The sequence below is a fragment of the Rhopilema esculentum genome, chromosome 10 (assembly GCF_057945365.1).
Source record: "Rhopilema esculentum isolate cy_ngs chromosome 10, ASM5794536v1, whole genome shotgun sequence".
Classification (NCBI taxonomy): Eukaryota; Metazoa; Cnidaria; class Scyphozoa; order Rhizostomeae; family Rhizostomatidae; genus Rhopilema; species Rhopilema esculentum.
The window spans coordinates 1320863-1343913 of NC_142824.1; the positions used below are offsets into that span (position 1 = coordinate 1320863).

A 23051-nucleotide genomic window follows, 5' to 3' on the forward strand; every position below is an offset into this window, starting at 1 on the left:
TTACTGTTTAATTGAAGGATAGGACCTAAAGGCCATAAAGGTTTCGGTTTGCGAATATGGAGTAAAGAGGAGCAATGGCAATTCATCGCTTAAGAATATAGTGATAATTTGTTGAGCTGGATATTTTCCTTAGAGTAAGCTCTACCGTGGCACCGCCCCTGTCGATGATGCACCCAGTGGCGTAACTTGGCCAATAGGTTTGAAGGGGGGGGGGGGCGTGAAAAGGTATGTTTATAGGTTTGTTTATAGGTTACTAGTGAAAGCTTTACCAATGCACATTTGGTATCGGAGGCAAAAAATGAAGTAAGGAAACTCCTAAGGAAGGCTGAAGCCAGATATTGGAGAGAGCAGTTTAGTGAAGTAACTAGCAAGCAAGATTTCTGGAAGATTTATAGCAAAGTAACCAATAAGGGAAAAAGAACGAAAATAGGCCCATTAAAATCGAAAGAGGGAGAGCTAATTGTTGGCGACAAAGAGAAAGCTGAAGTTATGAACGATTTCTACGCAAATATTGGCAGGGAGATATCACAAACATTCACACAAAAAATGGCAAAGAAATTGAACATGTATATAGAATAACTCCTACAGTACAAGATCCAAGTTACGACAGAGATGTTCTCTTGAAGCAGTTAAAGAAAATAAGTCCGCATAAAGCGTCAGGACCTGATTCAGTTACCAGCAGAGAACTGAAAATTCTTCAAGGCAGCATTGTAAACAGCCTGGAGATTATTTTCAAATCAAGTTTCCAACAGAGTGTATTTCCAAGATGCTGGAAGATAGCACGGATTAAATCTTCTTTCAAGAAAGGATAGAAACAAGAGAGAACAAATTACAGGCCTCTCTCAATGTTGTCCATCCCATCTAAGCTACTAGAGAGTCAAATCTGCAACACTGTCGATAGCCATTTAGACGATAACAACATTGTGACTGACATGCAGTGGGGATTCGCCAAAGGAAGATCTACGGAGGGTATCCTCTTAAAATTGACAGAGTCATGGAAACAATCAGTTGATAACGGTTTGATTGTTGGTGTGGTGTTTAAAGACTTCCAAAAAGCTTTCGATACGGTTTCCCATGAAATTTTGTCGTATAAATTGCAAAAAGCTGGAATTTCTGGAAATTTACACGCATTGATTATGAATTATCTTACAGACAGGATTCAGTATGCTGAGATTAATGGTGAGTGCAATTCAACAAAACATGTTAAGTTTGGTGTTCCCCAAGGATCCTTACTAGGCCCTAAGCTGTATAGTTTACATGTCAATGACTTACCATCTGCAATTACGCAAGGTGAAATGTATCTCTTTGCAGATGATACAACCGTTTATTGCACAGGCAAAGACTTGGGAAGTGTTGTAGACACATTAAACGGCATAATGGATGAGATACATAGTTGGTGAATATGGAACAAATTGAAAGTACATCTACGAAAATGTGAGGCAATGTTCATGATGAGGTCTCCCTTTATAGGGGCAATGAGATCCATTTTGTATGGAGACGACCACATAAAGATTGTCCAAGAATCAACTTGTCTTGGATTGCGAATAGACAACAGGCTAGATTGGAAGCCTCAGGTACAAAATGTATGCAAAATTTTTTCCAAGAAACTGGGTGCATTGAAAAGAATGAGACGCCTACCATCAAAAGTCTTAGAAGAAATATATTACAAAACAATCATTGCCAGGACAACGTACTGCATTTCAGTGTGGGGGAACTGTTCTGAAGCTACATTTATTATGCTTGAGGATAACAATTCTAGGGCAGCGAGGCTAATACACAATCTACCTCGAAACTTGAGTAATGAAGAGAGCCTTGCAAGAGCAAATTGGCAGCCAATCTCATTTTTATACAAACGGAGGCTGCTCACATTAATGCACCAGATATACTTTGGATCAGCTGATTAATCAATTGCACAGATGTTTCATAAGAAAGACCCGGAAAAACAAAGAACAAGAAATAAACTCCAGTTCGAAGTGAAAAGATATAATGCAAAGACTGGGAGAAACAGTTTCACGTACAAGGCAACAATGATCTGGAATTCTATCCCAGACCAAATTAAGGACGCAGAAAGTGTACAAACTTTCAAAACAAGACTAAAAAAGGCGCGTCAGACAATAAATAACTTCACTTTTCAAAAAGGATTAACTGGATTTTTAAACAAAGAGAATGATTTTAAATATTACTAGACTGCTAGTAAACAATTTTTAAATTTTTTTTATCTTTTGCATGATGTAATAATTATTTCTTTTAGCCTTTAATTTATAGCAGGTCCACATCAGCTCCTTGAGTTGCCAGACTTTCTAACCTGCTTAAAAAATAAAAAATGTATGTATGTATGTATGTATCTTTACCAAGGATAAATTTCCAAGCAATAAAAACAAATTTGAAACTTCATTGCCTATGAAATATCTGTTCCTCTACGTGAGCGTAGATTATGATTATGGCATATGATTTGGCTACATTATGTGGACGGCGCCACGAAATTGAGCGCGGGGGGGGGGGGGGGGGGCTAAGAATCAAGCTTAATGAGGTAGGAGGACCCACCATGGTTGGCTCTGACGTTAAAGAAAATTTCTAAAAGGAGAGCTAAGAAGCATCTCCCAGACTAAAATTTAGCAAAATACTATACTGCTTGGGAAAGATAATTCGACGCTTCTCGAGAAAACTGATTATTGTTTAATGGGAAAAATTTAAAAAGTAACGGAAAATTGGTAAAAATATTCTTATCTTGACCAGCTCTCTAGCCTCCCAGTGGCGCCCTGTCTATCATGAAAATAATTTACAAGTTAAATTAATTTGTGTGGACTCAACATTGTCCTCATAAACATATGCATCAACCATCATTGCATCCATTGGCTATGACAGTTCAGTTAGAAATGTTTTCGTTTTGTTAATAACTGAGCTCTTCCAGACATACCTGTTCCGTTCGCTTAAAATGCAATGTCAGGAAAGCTTCAGTGGTGGCGTTTCTGTGGCTGCGCTACAATAAAATTCTTCTTAGCGCCCTATAAAATCTTCGATTGCCCTACGAAACCGACTATTTTTAGATTGAGGGGATATCACAACCCCCCCCCCCCACACACACACACACCCTTGCGGGATTTTCGCGTGAAATGATGTTGCACGGTCTGTTACGAAGTTGCATCAGGCAGTCGGCAAGATCGCGTCCTGTTTTATCTGTCACGTGGCAAACTCAAAAGGAGATTTCACCATTTTGCATCATATAAACATCCGGGAAACTGCACCACAGTACGCCGAAAAACATAAATGGCGGGCTCTGCGCGGCCTTGAAGCATAATTTTCGCGGAAAAATGTAAACAGTCACGGAAAGGTACAAAGTTTTGTAAACTGAGAAAAAGTCCTTTTTTAATGTCATATGCATATTATTAGCTATGGAGACATTCAGCAGTCTGTTTGGTGCAACGGCGGAAAGCAGCATACCAACTGAACCTAAAGGCCCAATAATGAAAGCAGAAAGTACAAGTCTTCCTCCAGAGGTAAACTTCTTGATACTTAAAAATTGACACCCAATTGCTCATTTCAACAGTTATCTGTCAGGTTATATATATGTTTTGGAGAGCTGCAGAGTTTCACATGCATTGTAGAAAGTGTAAGTGATGATACAAAATTTTTTACGACGAATGCAAACTCGATACAAACTCTTCTGTTCATTTGTTTGATCAAATCCTTGCACCGACCTACCAGCCTTTCTGTTATATAAATTATACTGTCTAGCTACTATTGTTTAAACGGAAGGTTCTCGGATATCACCAAAATCAGTTGATTTGTTTTAAAATTTACACATTTTCATTTCATCACCTTTTAGCTTTCCAGGCCTAGGCCAACTGATTTAATTCTTTCAATGATGCTGATCAAGTATGGATTCCATGCAGGGCCTAAAATAAGAAATTTTTACCGTTCCACATTTTTTATAAAAATTGGGCGTGGTACTTTGCTGGGATTGGCATCATGGGGGCGGTAAATATAGAAACTGCCATCATAGTGCCAATAGTACGTCCTAATTGGGCAAATTCTTAAATGAATGAAGTATAAGTAGCAAAAGTTGATTCTTTACATTATATGGATTGGGTTAATAAGAAAATTAGCTACTTATAGCAATGTCTAGATATGTGAGCGGAAAGTTATCGAAGGAAAACTCTTTTTCTTGGTTTGTTCAGGTCTCTGTCAAAATTATTTTTTCCCCTTTCACCTCCAAAAACTCCCTTAGATCAGCCTTGCTTCCCAGACTTGGGTATTTATTGGCTTTTTGGAACCATATCTTTGCAGCTTTTCTCGGAACTCGAAACTTGCGAGATCAAGCATATTAATTGCAATATTTATCTATTTGATAAGTTTTCTGGAGCTATGCTGCTCCCCACCTGCTTCTATCTTGTTATTGGTGGGAATCAGCATCTCTGCATCAACAGAATTAGGGATTGCTGTGATGTCCGGGACAAAAGCTGGGTGAAGCTTTCTTAAGTCTTTACTTATGGAAAGTTCTTAACTGCATTCAGCCCATCAAATTCTTTGCCATTAAATCTGTTCTTCAAAAAGTTTTGATACTATAAACGAAAACCTCGCTACAGATGGCAAATAAACTCTTCTCTCACTGATGGTACAAATTGTGCTTGTTTCTTCTTATTCTTTTTTCGCCCAGTTTGAAAGCATGATCTTTACCCCCATCTTGTTTATAATGCAGAAACCACGCACCATATCTCAATTTTGGAATTATGCCAAATTTGTCATAAAATTGTGCTAGATTTGCAAAAATTATGCTAGATTTCAAATCAAGGCAACCCTGCTCGAGAAAGAGGCTAATGCATGCTCAGAATATCAAAAGTGGCCAGAGTTGCAATTTGGCCATTTTGACAACCCAGTGTACTCATTCTTCATAAAAAAGGCAATTTAGATCCATGGTTTGTTGGCCAAATTTCTCCATTTTGGCAGTTTCTCAAAACCCCTTTGCCGTCATAAATTGATTTGGCCAAAGAAGCAACATTTGGCTGAATTCTGGCAGCATATTGCAAAAAACAACAAAAATGCAAAGGAAACAAAAGCTTTTAAAAATTTTTTAAAATAATTTCGAAATTGCAAATGATGAATGATGAAACAAAGCTAAAGATAACAGACAGTTTTAGATCAAAGCAAGTGAAAACTTTTGTAACCTACAAAGCAAATTTTGATTATGGTATCACTCCCAATAATTAGCAAAAATTTAGTTTTTTTGTATACTGCGTTTAGCTGGCTGCATTTTGCTGCCAACCACAAAATATATGGCTGCCAACCATTCAAAACAATTGGCAATAACCTGAAGGTAGAAAGTCAAAATTTACACCCAAAATGAAACCACAGATGCTGGTGTAAAGTGTTTGCATTTGGTAACGGTCGACAAGGATCAATGGAAACAATGTTTCTTTTAAATAATATCAGAATTATGCCAGAGTTATGCTAGATTCCAAATTATGCTAGATTTTATGCTAAATGGCGATTTTTGGCCAATATCATGTTAATATTACGTTAGATCAGGTCACACTGGCACCAGCCCACAAGGGAGCGGCTGGAATGGGACTAGCAGGCTTGCCCCTAAATTTTTTTAATGGCCACGCCCTTTGAAACACCGGAAACCACTCCGTTCAGAAAATATTTGCTTTTTTCTCTCCTTATTCATAAACATAATGATTAAAAGAAGATTTCAATTAACATAAAAATACAAAACCAAGTTAGATAAAATACAAATTTATCTTTGAAAACACAAAATAAAGCACCATCAAAAAGAACAAAAAACATGTTCCCAGAAGAACTGCTACTAATGCGTTTGTCAGCGTAAACTTTCAAAACATTTTCTAACCTATTATTGCAAAAAAGTTGAGGAGGACTATAGTCCCTGTTATGCAACATTCCCAATTGAATGTTTCTCCCAGTTCCGAGAGGCTTATCATCGCTCAGCTGCTGTAGCCTTGAGGGGAATCTTTCCAATGCTTTTCCAATTTAAAACACCTTAGTTGAAATGGTTTATGACTTTCTTTGAAATCTACTTAAAAATATCACATAAAAACCCCAAAATACATTACGGGCAGGAAATCATAATCTCTGTCTTGGTCTTAAGGCTCAGTGTCTTTTTAAAAGCAAGTCATAAAAGCAAACTAAATTGATATGATGTCTTGAAGTTAAAGCTGTATACAGAGTTCATCTTACTTACTTTTTTATTGTCCATTGCTCATTTCTTATCGCAATTTTCTTATAAAAAATGAGTGCAATACGTAAGGCTGGGATTGGGCATTCACTTTGAGTTGAAAAAATGTTCCCATCTCTTTCTTAGGCATTTCGATTGTCATTTTATGCTGCACTTTCAAGAACATACATTATTTACAGATCCACACTTTCTACAATTACAGGTCCACACTTAAAAATTAAGCTCCTTGCAAGGGAAGCAAGCAGAAAATGTTTGCCACCCCATTCTTTAGATTAGCTTAAAATACACATCAGAATATTCTTTGCAGTCATTTTTCTTGCAATTGTTTCAATATTACTTTGTTTAAATTTTTTACTGTCACATTTTAATGTCATTTCCATTCTATAAACCGATTTCTATCATTTAACTATAAATCTTCCGTAGACATTGAGGCCCTTAGGCAATTTGCCCCCTTGTCCTCCTGTCGGTTGCCCTGCTTTATATCATCCTCATGACACTCTTGGGATGCTAAAGTTTTTGGCCTTTTTATTTAAATTATCTCTTTACTTGGATATCTCTCTTCTCTATATCTCTAAACCTTTAGGAATTTAGATAGCAGCCACTGATGGTAGTAGAAGGTAAGCATAGTTCAGCTCTTCAAATTCTCTGAGATGTAAAATTGCTGTAAACAGGAAAAGTGCTGGAAACAATATGCACACACTCATAAATCACTGATAAATTTGATGCACACTCAAATGTGCACACTTGTCACAAATGCACTCTTGTACTCCCTGGTAATAGCTTGTGCACTACTGAGATCTAATCAAAAACTGCCATGAAATCCAGACCAGGTGCTGATTCCATTTATGGCATTTTCAGATTGTTTGTATTACCAATAAGGAGTTATCGAAGAGTGCACAATACTACCAATATTGTTTATTTTGGGGGGTTGGGGTAAGCTACCCCTAAAAAGTTATGTGTAATGTCTGGATAACAATGAAGATTGATAAAATGATGTTTATTTCTGATTAACATGATTAAAATGATATTTTCAAGTTTTGCAAAGGCTCACAGCCAATTAACTATTCAAGAAATCAAAATATGAAAAAGGAACAGGAATAGGGGTTGCATTGTTATAATTGGTTGCTTTGCATTCTCCAAAATTACAACTTGCAATGAACATATCATACTCGTAAAAAGGAACCCTGTTTTTCCACAAAAGAGTCCCCAACTGGAAAATCTATGATTCAATGTTGGTTGTAAGAGAACTAAAATGCAACTGACTTACCACTTGTGTTTCTGTGCCCTAAACTGCCTGCTTCAGAAGCACGCCAAGAAAAGCGGTTCCTGACCGGTTCCTGCGATCTTTGTTGGCCAAATTGCCATTGCAAGCTTGACTGTACCTACTACTTTTGTATTCACAAAAGCACTGGACTGATGATATCATAAATAATTAGTTGCTGCTTTTGTTTGCTTGACATTTAACATATCAAAAAATTATGTCATCACTCAATGCAAATCATGTGTAATAGGTGTGTAACTAGATGTGTAATCATGTGTAACTAGACTAAAATTAATTAAAAGCTGCAAATTTGCAAATAATGCACGTTCAACGCTTTTTTTATAATGACTGGTTCAACGCTTTTTGTAATGGATGAAGTCATTGAATCTTGAAATTGCTGTTGAACATGATATTCTTTTTTGTCTCATGGGGAAAAAGAAAAATGTTTTTTGGAAAATAATCAGAAGAATATCGTTCTTAATAGAGGTGTCTGCTGAAGCCACTGTGGAAAGCCCAAATTACCCCTCCCCCGATTTAACTCCCCTGGTATGTAAATTTTCAATTTTTTGTTGGCAGAAATGAAATCAGCACTATCAAAAACCCCATGGTAACATAAACTTTTGTTGTCATAATTATCGGTTTTCTAAATAGTTTTCAAACAGTGCTTGCCAAAAATCTTGCTACACTAACGTCTGTTTCCAAGGGTTAATTCAGGCATTCCCCTTCTGCCTCTGAACAATGTTGGTTTACTACACAACAGCGCTTTTTTCCTGTGACTTCTATGATATTTTTCTAAATCATCAATATTGTTTAGGGGGAAGGGGTGCAGAAATAGGAGTATCCAGGAAAAGAATTGAAAAGAATTGAAAAGAATAAAAAGACATCACAAATTGCTGGGTGTTCCAAGTACTTTTGGCAATGATTTCAGTCTTCTCTTTGTCTAAAAATGTTCAAAAAAGCATAGTTGACAAGAAAATTTAACAAAATTTCGCTTCAAATAAAGAATTCATTGAAAATGGTTGTATTCTGCTACCTTGGTATCAATTACACTTCTTCAAGAAGAAAAGGAATTCCTCTAGATTTCATTTAAAGAGCTCCCTGGGCCAGCTCTTTGTAAAGTTCGAAAAATTTCCTGCCATTCAACCCATATCTTCTTTATTTCATTAAAGTATTTCTCTGCCATCAGCAATAGCTTAACATGTTACCTTTCCAGACTTGCTGGTTTTAGTTTTAGGAAATTTTCATATTTTTCAATTTTAGAAATGCTTAAAATTTATATGCTTCTTCTCTAGGTTGAAGAAGGAAACATAGAGTACAAGGTAATGCTTAATTCTACCTTCAAGAGAGTTGCATGTTGCATCTTAATATTATCCATGCTAGCATGTTATGTGACTCATGGATGTTCTTCTGTAAATGATTTGCAGTACTGCATTTTTAAATCTGTTTCATTTGATAATGGGTTAAGTGACATATAGTGTAGGTTAATGGAAGTACAGATCCTCAGTGGAATAGAAGATGCTTGTACCTCTCTGTCAACAAATTACTAATAACTATTTAATTTTGATTGTCAAACTGTCTCAACATTCATGCCAGATATGAGTTTAAGTTGCACACAATGCCGAATTAATCATCAGTCCTGACTATTATGGCAGGAATTTGCACCTCACATCCACCTTATTAGCTCTACCAGACATCAAATAGCCATCAGGGAGGTGGCCCACCCCTTTCTATGGTACCTTCCTACCCTAGTAGATTGTATCTTCTTAGTACCATGTAACCTTTTGTTGCTGGTGTCTCCATAAAACCTTAAAACCCCTTATTGCTTGTGGCCCCATAGAAATGTGGAACCTCTCAGAACATTTATTATTTTCTATGCTAATGTCATGATAGAATGTATCTTTTTTGTCCAAGCTGAAGCTTGTAAGTCCTTCAGCCTCAAGAATTGAACACTTGGTTACACAGATGAAATGGCGTCTTAAAGAAGGGGGAGGTGAAGCCATATACGAAATTGGTGTTGAAGACAATGGCACTCTTACTGGACTTACAAAAGATGAATTGGACTGTTCACTCAAGACTATAAGAACCTTGGCTGGAAGGTCAGCTTTCTTTGTTCTTTTTTTTCTATTGTTTGGTGAATCCAATGCCCAACAGAGTTTTCTGCCTGTTGAGCTCAGCTCATACCTATCCAACCCACTCACCACAATTGCAGGGCCTAAGTGTTTCTTGGAATGAGAATTGGTTTGTTCTGTTCTGTTCTGTTTTGTTCTGTTCTGTTCTGTTCTGTTCTGTTCTGTTCTGTTCTGTTCTGTTCTGTTCTGTTCTGTTCTGTTCTGTTCTGTTCTGTTCTGTTCTGTTCTGTTCTGTTCTGTTCTGTTCCGTTCTTGGTTAACAGTAACAAAATGTTCTCAACCTTGCAGCTTTTTCCAAGGGACAGGAATCATACCAACTATGCATCAAATTCAGGGATAGCACAGCATAGCATGCATAAGACAAAAGTTCTCTAAACAAGATGTTCCAGTATGCTTCTGCTTCTGAAACTTTTTGCTGCTAGAAGTCATTTAAACCAAAATTTAGTTGAGTTGAGGAACTGTCATCTGCTTAAGATAAGGCCAGAACTTTGTATAACTGCACTTTTTGGTTTGTTCTTTGTACTTTAAGTAAACTTCCTTTATATATCAGAAAAGATTGAAAACCAATCTAGAGAAAGGACACATCCTTGCCTAACTCTGCACCCCCTACCTTGAACATTCTCTAAATACATTTCTTGCAAATTTCTTTAGTCTACACTGTCCTTCTTTTATAATCACCAGTGATTATGCTTGATGTTTAGGAACAGAAGATATCAGAATATAAACAGGTGTACTTCAAAAGTAGATACCCCTAAAAAGGATTAGGTTTGCATCATGATCTCGAAGTTTAACTCTTTCTTTGCAGCTGGGATTTAGAATTTGCAGAAAGGCAGCTGCTGCGCTTCAGTTTGATGTGCTGTCTCATAAACAATAAAGGGCAACATTGATGACAAGCAGCCAATTTGACTGGCTGTTTGCAAATTTTCTGAATCATCATCATGGTCCCATTAACACCTTTCAGTTCAACAGAAGATGTAGCACAGAATAGAAGAATCCCCAGGAGGGAGACTACATTATTTTTGCAGTAATTCAAATAGACCCTGCCATATGCTGCTTGTCATAACTGTTGTCCTATCTTGTTTTTGAGACAACACATCAAACTTAAGCCCCGTTAAGAGGCTCTCAACATTCCACTGAACATTGCTCAACATTTGTAGAGATGTTCAGTGTTGTTAAGCAGTGTTGAGCGATGTTTAATTGAATAAAGTTTGAACAAGCACAAAAATGTTCAGACGGTCGGCTCAACATTTCTATTATCCAAAGTGTTGTTGAGAGATGTTAAGAGCGTTTTAACACCCCATCCATCAATGTTCAGTTGGCGCGAGCGCACAAGACTTGAACTCTGTGTGCTAAAGAAGGAAGCTGGCTTCAACATATCAAGAGCTCAGATCAGAGCAAGAGGTCGAGAGAGGTTGAATTTAAAAAAAATACGTTGAATTTAAATTTTTTTCAGTAGCTTCATTATCATCATCATCATCAACAGTTTATGAAGGCAGCAAATCAGAAATTTGACTATAACCAGCAACTGTAGCTATATAGCCTTTCTACAGCAACCGATAATGCCATTAGAAGGAATCTTATTATTACTATAAATATCTTTCTAGACTTGATGCAGAAACAACAATTGTGAGAAAACAGGAAATAAAAGATGATGCTCAAACAAGATTTGCAGCAGAAGTTCTTGTGAGGAAGATACCTGATGACCAAGAGGTTTGTTTCACTTAAACCTGAGTTTTTGCTTGACCATAAGTAGTCAATTTGAATAAAACTGGATTGCCTTCATTTGCAGACGGTTCCTGCTTTACATGCCACCGTGAACATAAAGAATTGTTTGATGGTCAATGAAGCCATTAAATGAAATTCTATTCATGCAAAGCGAAAGGAAGATCAAGATTATTGAAAAATATATGGCAATTTAACGTAACTGTTGGCTAATTTAACGTAATTGCCTAAGCATTCGTCTGGCCTTCTCATCAATTGAAATTGAATTTTATAAAAGCAAAATTTATCTGAGAGAGCAACGGTTTTTAAAACATTTAGAATGGCCTGTAAGTACTATTTGCCTTTGTGGATTACGGGCTGTTATTTTCCTGGCCTACACTGTAATAATTCTTGTATTCTACAGTTTGTAGACATAAGAGTAGCTGTCATTGGCAATGTTGACGTTGGCAAGAGTACTCTTTTGGGTGTACTTACTCATGGTGAATATGACAATGGAAGAGGCAGAGCCCGCCTAAATCTATTTCGTCATCTACATGAAATCCAGTCTGGTAGAACTTCAAGTATAAGTCATGAAATTCTCGGGTTTGACAATGATGGAGAGGTAAGCCTTGATGACAACTTGAATAAAAACCGAAAGGAAGGGTGACCAATAAAGTATGAATATTCAATTTTGATATTGAATAGAGGCCCAAGCTGTCGTAGCCACAGGGCTCTTGTCTTGGCCTATTTCTATTCATAATATGATGTGAAATATGATTTGCGATTCTGCCTGAAAAAAGGGAAGTCATCTGTCATTTATGCTGACGATGCTGCCTTTTCTTCTCAATGTCTTTCTAGGCTTCAGGCTGGCTACAAATAACATATTTGCCTTGGGGTAAGCTGTAGTTTTTCGGCGTATGCTGTGACAAAAATATAATCAGCATTTTTTTCTGTTTTCTGGTCACTTTCTTTTTGCTACAAGGGCAAGCCCATTATCGGCTCTCACAATCACTTTTTATGCCTACGAACCGCTCAGTTGTTTCATCTCTGAGGACGCCGAAGTTTCACAATTACGTGTCCCGTATTTGCTTTCGATTTTTGCACTAACATGCACACCTGTTTTTTCGAGTGTTTTTACTTAGAATTTATTGCATTATTGCTGAATTCCAATAGATGCTGACAGAAGCGTACATGTGCACTTGCACCGTGATGTATATGGAAATGAAATATGAACAATTTTTTTGCGGTACAGAATTTGAAAATGGCTTTGAAAAAAGCAAACATTTTACAACATACTTAAAGCTTTTTCGTCTGACACTCCTCAGAGCATAAAACGTCAGAATAGGTTCCGAAAAAACACGATGGAAAAATATATACCCAGTTGTGGAACCTATTCTGACGTTTTATGCTCTGAGGAGTGTCAGACGAAAAAGCTTTAAGTATGTTGTAAAATGTTTGCTTTTTTCAAAGCCATTTTGAAATGAAATATGTGTAACTCAATAGAATACTTTTTGTATTTAAGGTTATAACATACAACGACTCATGCACTGCTGAAGACATATGTTCCGCTGCCTCCAAGTTGATAACATTTATCGACCTTGCCGGTCATTACAAATACATGAAAACAACAATATTTGGTCTTACCGGCTATTTTCCTGGCTCGGTTATGCTCGTGGTTGGAGCAAACACTGGCATGGGTGAGTGTAATCTTCAACTCCCTCTCTCTTTCTGCGTAATCAATTGGGCGTGTTTAGATGTCAGCAAAACGTAATTTGTTTTTGCAGAAATTTAAATTCAAGAACAAGGAATCGTTTTCCACAACTATCAGCGACTTATATTCTTTGCACACCATACACCATCTAATATTGTTTGTCTTGTTTATGATTTTGTTTGTTTGGTTTTTCAGCTGGAACCACACGTGAACATCTTGGCCTGGCAATTGCCCTGAAAATTCCTCTGCTTGTGGTGATAACCAAGACCGATTTGTGTCGACAAGAAGCCCTTGATCGAACAACAATGCAACTAGAGCGCATCCTGAAGTCCCCAGGCTGCAACAAAGTTCCTATTGTAGTCAATGATCATGATGATGTCGCCACCGCTGCGCACAACTTCCCATCCGGGCAGTAAGTAGTAAGCTATTCCACTATCAATGTACAAATTGTGGTGATACACTCTCTTTAATTCCAAAATAATCTCTAAATGTCTTTTTAATACCGAATTTTTATTCTTAGTTTGGCAAAATATTTATGAAATACAAGAGAGACTTTAATTCTGCTTTCAACTCTTCTCCTAAAACCTTGACTCTTGTTCTTTGTATTTGCTGGCAAAAGTTTAGCTGACTCTAATAAGCTTCACTGCGTCTCGCTGACATCAATCATTGCTGAAACCAATCTTTTTTAGAGTTACACCTGTCTTTAAAGTTTCTTGTGTCAACGGAAAGAACCTGGATCTTCTCAAATCATTCTTTTTTCTGGTTCCTCCAACTTCGTCTGCCATGGAACAAGAAAAACTGTTGCAGCAGCCAGCAGAGTTACAGGTTTGCAATTAAGATTGTTTCAAGATCGGTTAGAAAGATGCAATGGTATTTAAGTGGCTTTTATGGTTAAAACCCTTTTTAGTTTGAAGCGTTTGAAGTGTTTTAAATTGGCAGTTTGGAGTGGACTCTGATATTATATATGATGCTGTGTGTTCTTTGATACTATATTTCTAATCGGTGAAGTGGGAAATTGAGAAAGTCTCTCAAGGTGCTGTTTACTTGAAAAATAGAAAGCACAAATTATAATCACTTCACTTGCCTCCCCTTATTGGCATCCTCGGTTCTTGACTTTTCTATCTTAATAAAAACTTTGGGGGATACTAGAACACATCAACTTCAATTCAAATCTCACCTTTATTCTTTTGTTGACATTAGGTTGACCAAGTGTTCCACCGGACCAAAGCTGGCACTATCGTAGGTGGTACGCTATCGCAAGGTGTGATGCGTGAAGGTGACAAACTATGTGTTGGTCCATCAGAACTTGGGGAGTTTTATCCTGTCACCGTCACTTCAATATATCGGAACAGGGCACCAACACGTGTGATACGGGCTGGTCAGGCTGCATCTATAGCGCTGTCAGATGTGGAAAGACATCAGCTGAGAAGAGTAAGTAGCCAATGTTTTATAATCACAGATGCCATTTGTACTGGGTACGATCTTCAGGTCGCTTTCAGCATACTGCTATTATCTTCTTTATATCGATGATCTAATGATAAATATCTCTGGCATAACCTGTTTTGTAATTTATTATTTGGCACACTCGTGACACCATCCATTGAGCTCTGCTGCTTCCGCTTCATAAAATTACCTTTTATAAGTTTTTTGGTGACCGATGGGAAATACCTGGTCAAATGCTCTAGCTGGTTCTTCTGTATGATGGTGTGTCTCTCATTGGCTCAGTTGATGTCCATAAACTTTGAAGCATTCCTCCATGAAAAAGTATCATATAATGGAAAAGTCCGGTACTTCTTTTAAGCTAAATGCTACTTTTCGCAGCGCATTTCCAACCCACTTTTATTTGGCATTCTTGGATAACTACAGGCACCTAAAAATCTACAGTTACCTTACATTTCCTTGATATTTGTAGGCAATCATTTGCCGCTCTTTTTCTATCGATCAATCTCTTATTCTTGTTAAAATTTTGCAAATTCATTATTTAGCCTTTTTTTCCTGGTTACAATTCCACTTTTTTCTGCGCTCGTTCTTGTATACAAAATAATTGTATTTCTTATGAGCTACATGACATCAACAGAAACTTTTGCAATTGATCAAAAATCAACAAGAATGACAAGAATCAAGGGGATTGGTTACGTGTTGTCTCAATAGATGGAAAGTCGCTGTTTTTCATTAAGATATGCCTAGGCTGAGATTGCCCTTACCTAATTTTACAATTCTAGTATTATGACGCAGCTACAATAAAGAAAATTATAAATGTGCAATATAACAATACAAATACAGAGAAACACGATAATACTCTCGTGTATGCTTACTATCAGGTATTTATTCTACAGTGTCGGATGAAAATTACTTAAATATCCTATTTTCCGCTTTTCGTCATATTTCAAAATGTCTTTTACTTATTAGATTTATTATTTTCTCTTCAATGTGGAATTTTCCATTTATTTGCTATTTCCTGCTCGTAGAATTTCATTCGAGTGGGTATGGCCGTAAGCTTCGTCCTGATCGAATGGATGTTGATTTCTTGTAGGTTTCAAGGCGCCTTTTAGTCAAAACGAACCATATCCTTTAATTTCAAGTAACAAGAATGGGCTATCGCCTGTGTATGGTTACGTAAGGTTCTCGAAGGGGTCACCCCTACTCAAGCAGTGTACCTCGTTTATTCCTAAACTCTAGAGCATCATTTTTAGAGTAACAACATCCTGCAGTAATAAGACGTTGAATTCACAACGTTGAGGTGTTTGCAGAGCTAAATTTCTTGCCACCTTATTTTATGTTATTCAGTTTCAATATTTTATTGGCGTATGTTTTTTTCTGATTATTTATTTCAGTATTTTATCATTCTTGAACTTTGGAAAAATTATGCTTTAAGCATGCTTTGACTAGAAGATATAAGTTTAAAAGCTTAGTTGAAGCCACAAACCATTTACTTGAGATGTTAGAAATTCAATCTTCTTTAACAATTTCAAAACAGGTACTTTTCAAAGTCAAGTCGACGGCTGCCTACTCAGTTTTTGACTAAAGACGAAGCTCGTGTTGTGCTTCTCCGTGGGAATGCTTTTGTCAATTTCTTATATTGCACAATGATCAACGTCAAACCGTCAATTCTCTGTCGCTTTTAAAGTTATCAGCCGTATTCAATCAGTTTTCTGCGCACTTCCCTGCTGTATGTCCAATGAGTGGGCGTGTTTCTCCTTCTTTTTGCGACGTTTCTTTGCCGCAAACTCGACATGGATCAACTATTTCTTTGCTCATCTTTGCTTTTTGATGTAAATGTTTCCAAAATTTGCCGTTTTGAAACCACGCCTAAAAAACGAATTCGACCACGCTGGAAAAGCCTGTCTATCCATTTATCTTCCATGCTCTCATCCTACGCTTTGCAACGTGCACTTTGAATTTCAAACTTCTTTTAAACGTATATTCTTGTGACCTGTTTTGTCAAGAGTGATTCTTTTGAGTAGAGAACCAACCTCTTACAGCCTTGTTTCACTCCATACTTTTATTTTCTTGTGAACTTTGTTAAATTCTGTTGTTAGTTGTTTTTCATGACGTTTTACTTAGGCAGTGACGTACCAAATTCTAGCTAGTAAGCAGAGGAAGCAAGGATTTGGTTGCAAATATATACTTCCACGAGAACCAAACAGAAAGTTCACCAGAATAAAACCAACAACATGGTAGCTGTTAAATTCGCATTGCCCAATAGACCAAGTTTCAGGATATGATAACATTTTGCTCGACTCAACACGTCTCCTACTAAGTCATCGAACTATGTCAATTTCAAGAATATTGGGCATTGTCTTGAAACTCTTTCAAACAAATTCAATTACAATACAAACATTTTACATAACTATGATTCAGTAAAAAAACAAACTACTTTACAGTCAGTGTACGATTTACAACTGCACTCAAGATAAAGCAAGTGAAATAATAATGAAATTTGAGGCCACCAGCACAGCACAGTTTAGAGTAAAATTTAAGTGAACTTTTCTCCGTTTATCTCCGATGCAGAAGAAAATATTTACAACATAATTAAAGGTTTTGGCACACTGGGTGTCGTCGATCTGTCCATATCAAAACTAAAAAAAAATATTTTAAAACAAGGAGCTAATCAAACGCGCCATTTCTTCTTTATTGTTATTTTTGACCTACTCTTTGATATTGCAGTTTTCAAATCATGCCCAAATCCGATAGGATCTCTGTGGTTGGAACGAGCGTCCCTTAATTCTTCTTGTCGATTCGCTATGTTTAAAACAATGTCCATCTATTATAGCCAACCCGTTCGCTGTTTTCTTTCAGCATAATTTAGCCTTTTTAAAATAAGTTTAAATAATGATTTCTTAAGTAAGAACTTTATACAACGAACAACAGCTGCAGATTAGAAATTTCTAACCAGCCTCTTTTTACGCAGGGACTGGTGGTACTCGAGGCCGTAACAACACCATACTGCTGTCTTGAGTTCGAAGCAGACGTCTTTCTTCTATTTCACACAACCTCGATTTCGAAACGTTTCCAAGCAACCGTACATATAGGAAACGTCATACAAACAGCGATCGTTGTCGATCTTAGCAGGGTGAGTTTTAATCTTTTTATTTTTTGCACCTCATCTTGCTTCCAAACTGCACAGGACGAATCAATGTCTAGTTGCTAGATACAAAGCTCCTTTAAACCTTTCTCGTTTTACTAGTGCAAACATGCATTCTGTAGGCAAAGCAACGAGCATCTAAAGACATCGCGCATCAATTTGTGCTGTCTTTCTTTCTGTTATTTAGAGATTTAAGAATTGGTCTTGAGAATTAAGAGTCCTGCTTACTTAAACCATAATAGTTGGCGTTGCCAGGTAAAATGAAGTTGGAAATCGATGTTTCATTCGAATAAGGCATTGAAATAGGTTTACAAACAGGGGTCTTGCCAGAGGTAGCTATCAAAATACAAAACTGAATTTTAAAATATTTCAGAAAAAAGGCGTCCTATTTTGAGGGAAATGATGAAGCTGTATACTCGGCTAAACTCTAATGAATGGCCCGTCCTCGTTCCCAAAGCCCACAGATTTCCCCATATTCAGTTGCTATGTACGCATGTCCGACCCGAGTCATTCATGAGACTGATACTATTGCGAAGCATGTTTCCACTCCTTCAAACGGAATATTGTCAGATTAGCCAGAGTGTTTAGGGCATGACAAATTTTAAATTTAGAATCGCCTTGACTGGAAGTTAAGTAAACATTGCATGTTAGCAGTTCCGACTTTGGCTCAAACATTTAACATTGTCATTTAACAATCGTCTGTCTCCTGTCCTTTTATGATTTCCAGTAGGTGAATTTCGCACCGATTTCGCTACGAGTTTGTTTCAAAAGTTCCTTTTGATTTCCACCAGACTGCGAAATTATATTGTGATTTTCCCTAAGACTAAACATTTACAGGCGCCTATTGCGAAATATTTCGCAGCTGTGAAATTAGAACTCCTTTCGAAGTCAAAAATCAAAACTGCGCCCCCCCCCCCCTCGATATCTTCACCTGCGATTTGGCTGCGAAATTTGCCTCGTGGCCAGTGTGTGCTGCTGTATGAGCGGGGAAGTTAAAGAAATGCGGAACTTCGGGGAACTTTTTAATGGAAGACTTTTGATTTGGGGTTGTGTAAACGCCTTTTGATATTTTGACTACTCTTTTGCCACGAATTCTAGTGCTCTGCAGCTGCACCCTGCTCTGCCCACTTTGTCCATTTGTTTCATTCTCCCTTTCCTCTTAAGGCCCCCTAAACCCTGTTCTGACAAACTCCGTTATCTCATGCACAGTACTTTTTTGAAGGCTAGATGAAATGTTTTTGCTTCTTTTATCTGGTCAGTTACTTGAAGTGATTTTCGATGCTTGCGTCGATGGTGTTTTTTGTCATTAGTCCGTTAGGATTGGTGTGTGCGTCATGAGTTAAAAAGCATGGCTCTGGGGGAGCCGCAAATCATGTATTAGTTAAGGGTCCTTTTTGGTTCTTCGTAGTTAATGGTCCTAAGGTCATAGGGGTCCTAGGGTCATAGGGTCTGGTTTTTCCAGTATGCCCCTGAACTCAAGTGAAGAAATCAGGTTGCTGTTAGAAGTCATGTTTAAATTTAGATCACGAAAGAGCAAACAAACGACAAATGTGCCAACAGTCGCTCAGCAGCTCAACTCAAACTATACGGACCCTATCCTATTAAACTAGAATTAAAATTTGTCTTACATTCATGTCATTGTTTCAAAGTGAGACAGACAATTTACAAAGATTTGTAGCATTGATTGTTCCTTTTTTATTTCTGTTTTTATTAGGTTTATTTCTTTAGTTTTTTTTAAGAATTAATACATTTTATCATATGGTACTGTACGATATGTTAATTTGAATAAATTAGTTTAAACATGTTCACAAGGTTCTTTGTTAATCAGATATTAGTTCTGATTTTGTAACCTGATTAAAATAAGTTACGAATTAAAATGAATAACATGGAGATGATGAAACCTAGAAGCTATAGCTGCCTGTCCAAGCAGGGACCGCTGGTTCTGGAGAAAACATGTTTATTTGATAGGTATGCTTTTCATAATCATATAAGATAAATATAAGGTTTTGATAAATCAAAAACATAAGCTATAAAAGGTCATTGCGACCATATTTTGACGATTTTCTTGATTAAATCATCAAAGAGGAGACCAAGAGATAGATAAATCATGTGTATACAGGAATCCCACAACCTTCTAATTTACCGTGCCAATTTGCCAGCTGAATGCAGAACCAAACCTAACGATCTTTACGATTTGGGAATTTCCAAACAACAAAAGAAGTCAATAAGCAGCTTGAAAACCAGGTTACCATCAATTAATTTTTCCATCAACTGAAGGACTATTTACTAAAATGTCAGCCCCCGCTTCCGTCCATTTCTTTAAAGCTCGACGGTGATCCTTTTTTAAGTCCTTGCTCATTCTAAAGATTGACGTAAATCTGAATTGAATTCAAATCAATATTTCATGCTGTCCTCTACCCACGTGCTCTTTAATCATGGTTTTAAAATTCTGCGCTGAAATTTCGATTTCCGACAGCAGGTTTTTACAACGTCTGGCAAAGTCACATCGAGCATCACTCCGAATTACTTGGCAATTTTTGTTTCTTTTTTATATTTTTCGTTGCTTTTCCCACTTCTGCTACCTTCCCCTAGAGTTTTAATATTTTAGGCAAATATCTTATAAGTTGTACGAAATAAGGTTTTTCCTAATCAATCTTTTGGTAGATTCCAAAACTGTTAAATGGAACGACGATCAGGCTTTACTAATTATCCGAAACATGTCGCCATTATAGTTTTTTGCACAATCTGGGTTTTCCAGTAAATGCTGCCCGATAGCAGAATCGCAGATTTTAGTTGTAATTTTAGATATGCAAGACCGAGGTGGCTGTTCTCTTTGGGGGAGAGTTTTGTTTTGAATGCTAGTAGGGACATGCTGTTTTATTCTATCCTTCAATCTTTGGGTTGTGAGTCCTACGTAGCCAGAATCACACTGGCACGTAAACTTATAGATAAGGAAACTTTTTGGATGGTAGGAACGCAATTCTTTTGAATGGAAGGGCCTTTTTTGTACTGTAAACACTACGCGGATAAACAGCAAAGAAACAATTGGTAATGGCCTATTTTATTTGACTTTCAAATCGCAAGGAACTGGTTCCAACCCAGGATAGTTTTAGATAGACCGGACACTTTTGTGGACCAAATTTTACATCAACTGATAAATTTTCTATTTTCTCCTTAATGTAAACTGAAATATTTCTCCAGAAAAATATTTTTTTAGTTGTTCATGTTCCGAGTCGAGTTTAGACTTGGAACAAATCATCAGTGCCCTATGTGTAAGCGTTTTGACAATGCTGATTTTTCTTTGTTTTTGGCAAAACTAACTTAATCGAGTGTATAACCCCGAAAATATGTTTTTACGGTTTATGTTCTGACATTTTGTACTCTGAAGAGTGTCAGACAAAAAGCTTCAGCATACTCAAGTGTTTCTCAAAGCCGTTCTTTCTAATTTTGTACGTAGGCGATTTAGTAGGCGATTGTCCCCAGGGGTAGAGGGGGGGGTGACTATATTTGCCCTTGAAAACTGATGTCGGTGTTCTAAACTTTTGCCAAAGATTTCATGTAACTTAGCTATGCGCACTCTCTTGTTTTAAGTTTTATCCTCTGCCAGGAGTAAAATGCTTGAAGAGAATTTATCAACTTTTATTAAGTGAGATGGCATTGGAGAATCACAAGCATTTAATCTGTCATAACAAGCCTTTGCGTTCGGTTGGCATTTAAAGTTATTTGTCCATTGACCATGGTTTGCTTCCTTTCCCAGGATCCTTTGCGGACAGGCCAAAGAGCCAAAATTCGATTCAGATTCATAAAGCAACCAGAGTACATCAAGACTGGTGCGCGCATTCTGTTCAGAGAAAGAAGGACAAAGGGAATCGGAGAGGTCACCCAAGTTTTCTATTTCCAGAAGGGCTCCTCAATTGTGAGCGATTACAATCAGGTTTTTTAGAATTAGCTCTTAGCTTTTAGTGTAATGTAAGATTCCATACATAATGCAATCGGGTGTGCATCCAATCAGGAAAAGATTTGAAGCTCCCATCGATAAGGCAAGACAATTAAGACATCAGCTGGTCGTATTGCTTGAATGATTGGTCCCCGCGCCACTTTCAGGATCTTCGATGCGAGCATGCCCGCTTGGCTACCAAACCACCGTTACCAAATACCATATCCAAGAAATCTATTTTTGTAGTTTTCTGTCAAAATGATTGATTTAATTTAGCTTACTGCCCCTATTTTTTTCGAAGAAATCACCAATCAGCAACCAGCAATTGGAGCTCGCATCTAGCGCAGTATTGTTACCAATCACATTGTAGCCGCTGTTTTGTTATTTCCTAGATAGCTTGTAATTCTACTGGCAAGAAGCACGTTTTAGACTTAGAACATACCATGAATTGTGTAACTATCTATAGATTATTCCATTGCCGCTTTAAAAGGATGTTTGATAAACCTACTTTTTGGCTATTTTATATCAAGCTTTTTTCATCTAATGAACTATTTAAGTAATGAATATCGCCTCAGCTAGTTAGCTTAGAAATGTCTGCTTTCACGTAGCATATGCTTTACGATTTAGATGTAATAACATGTTTTAAAATTTTTCTCTGTGTGTAAGAAACCAAGGGGAACCAGGCCATCATCGTTGACCGTTCAAATGCTTGCTAAAATCACACCCAAAGCTTAGCAAAATGCCCTGTTCATCAGTTCATCCCCAAGGATATGCTAGTGCTTTACTTGAATCACTTTCTGTTTCAATTCCGGGCTTCAGAAAACTTTTCACCCTCTTGCCTTGAGCTGGCCTCTAAATACTTCATGGATAGATAAGTATTTTTCCCCGCCCGCTCCTATCCTGTTCTCTCAAAGGAGAGCGCTTTTACAATGACCTCTTATTCAGTAGAATTTTCCTTTATCGAGTATAATTTAGGTTATGTAGATGATTTTGTGTATACTGTATATTATGTGCCTAGCTGTCTATATGTAGCTTAAAGAAGTCCAGATCGTTAATAATTTATTGTTTAATCAAATTGAGTGTTGCTTCCTCTTCGCCGTGTGCCCTTATACCGAGAATTGCAAAACATGATTCGATTTGTAATGTTTTTACCCACGCTCCACCTGTGATTCGCCATGGACGACAATTCCCAATACGAATTAGTCGATCTACACGTAGCCCCCATCGCTACTTATCTTCGATTTGAACTCCCGTTTGACGCCATTTACGTAAGAAGTACTTCATGTAAAATTATGTTTATATTCTACTCGCTGCGTTTTGCACAGTTCGTTTATTTCTCAAGTTTAATTGCTACACGTTCTTGATCAGCAATTTTTTAATTTTGTGTTGACATGATGATCCCTAGCTTTAACGTGTTTGTTGATTGCTATTTCATTGACAGGATTACAATGGTGTAACAGAAGCTTCAGCTTACGTTTTCTTATCATAGAGATTTGCTATTTATTCATACATTGCCAGTAGATCATTTAAAGTG

The 23051-nt window shown here is 37.2% G+C and overlaps 1 protein-coding gene across 1 annotated transcript; it reads left to right on the top strand.

The window, feature by feature from the left end:
* Positions 1 to 3195: 3195 nt before the first annotated feature.
* On the top strand, positions 3196 to 22928 carry LOC135688574 (GTP-binding protein 2). The gene is made up of 11 exons (XM_089110569.1): positions 3196 to 3497; positions 8747 to 8773; positions 9366 to 9550; positions 11188 to 11293; positions 11709 to 11906; positions 12807 to 12981; positions 13191 to 13407; positions 13685 to 13820; positions 14196 to 14426; positions 17407 to 17568; positions 21338 to 22928. Exons 1-11 carry the CDS (start codon positions 3393 to 3395, stop codon positions 21521 to 21523), a joined length of 1728 nt encoding a protein of 575 aa, XP_088966695.1. The 5' UTR covers positions 3196 to 3392; the 3' UTR covers positions 21524 to 22928.
* The last annotated feature ends 123 nt before the right edge of the window (positions 22929 to 23051 follow it).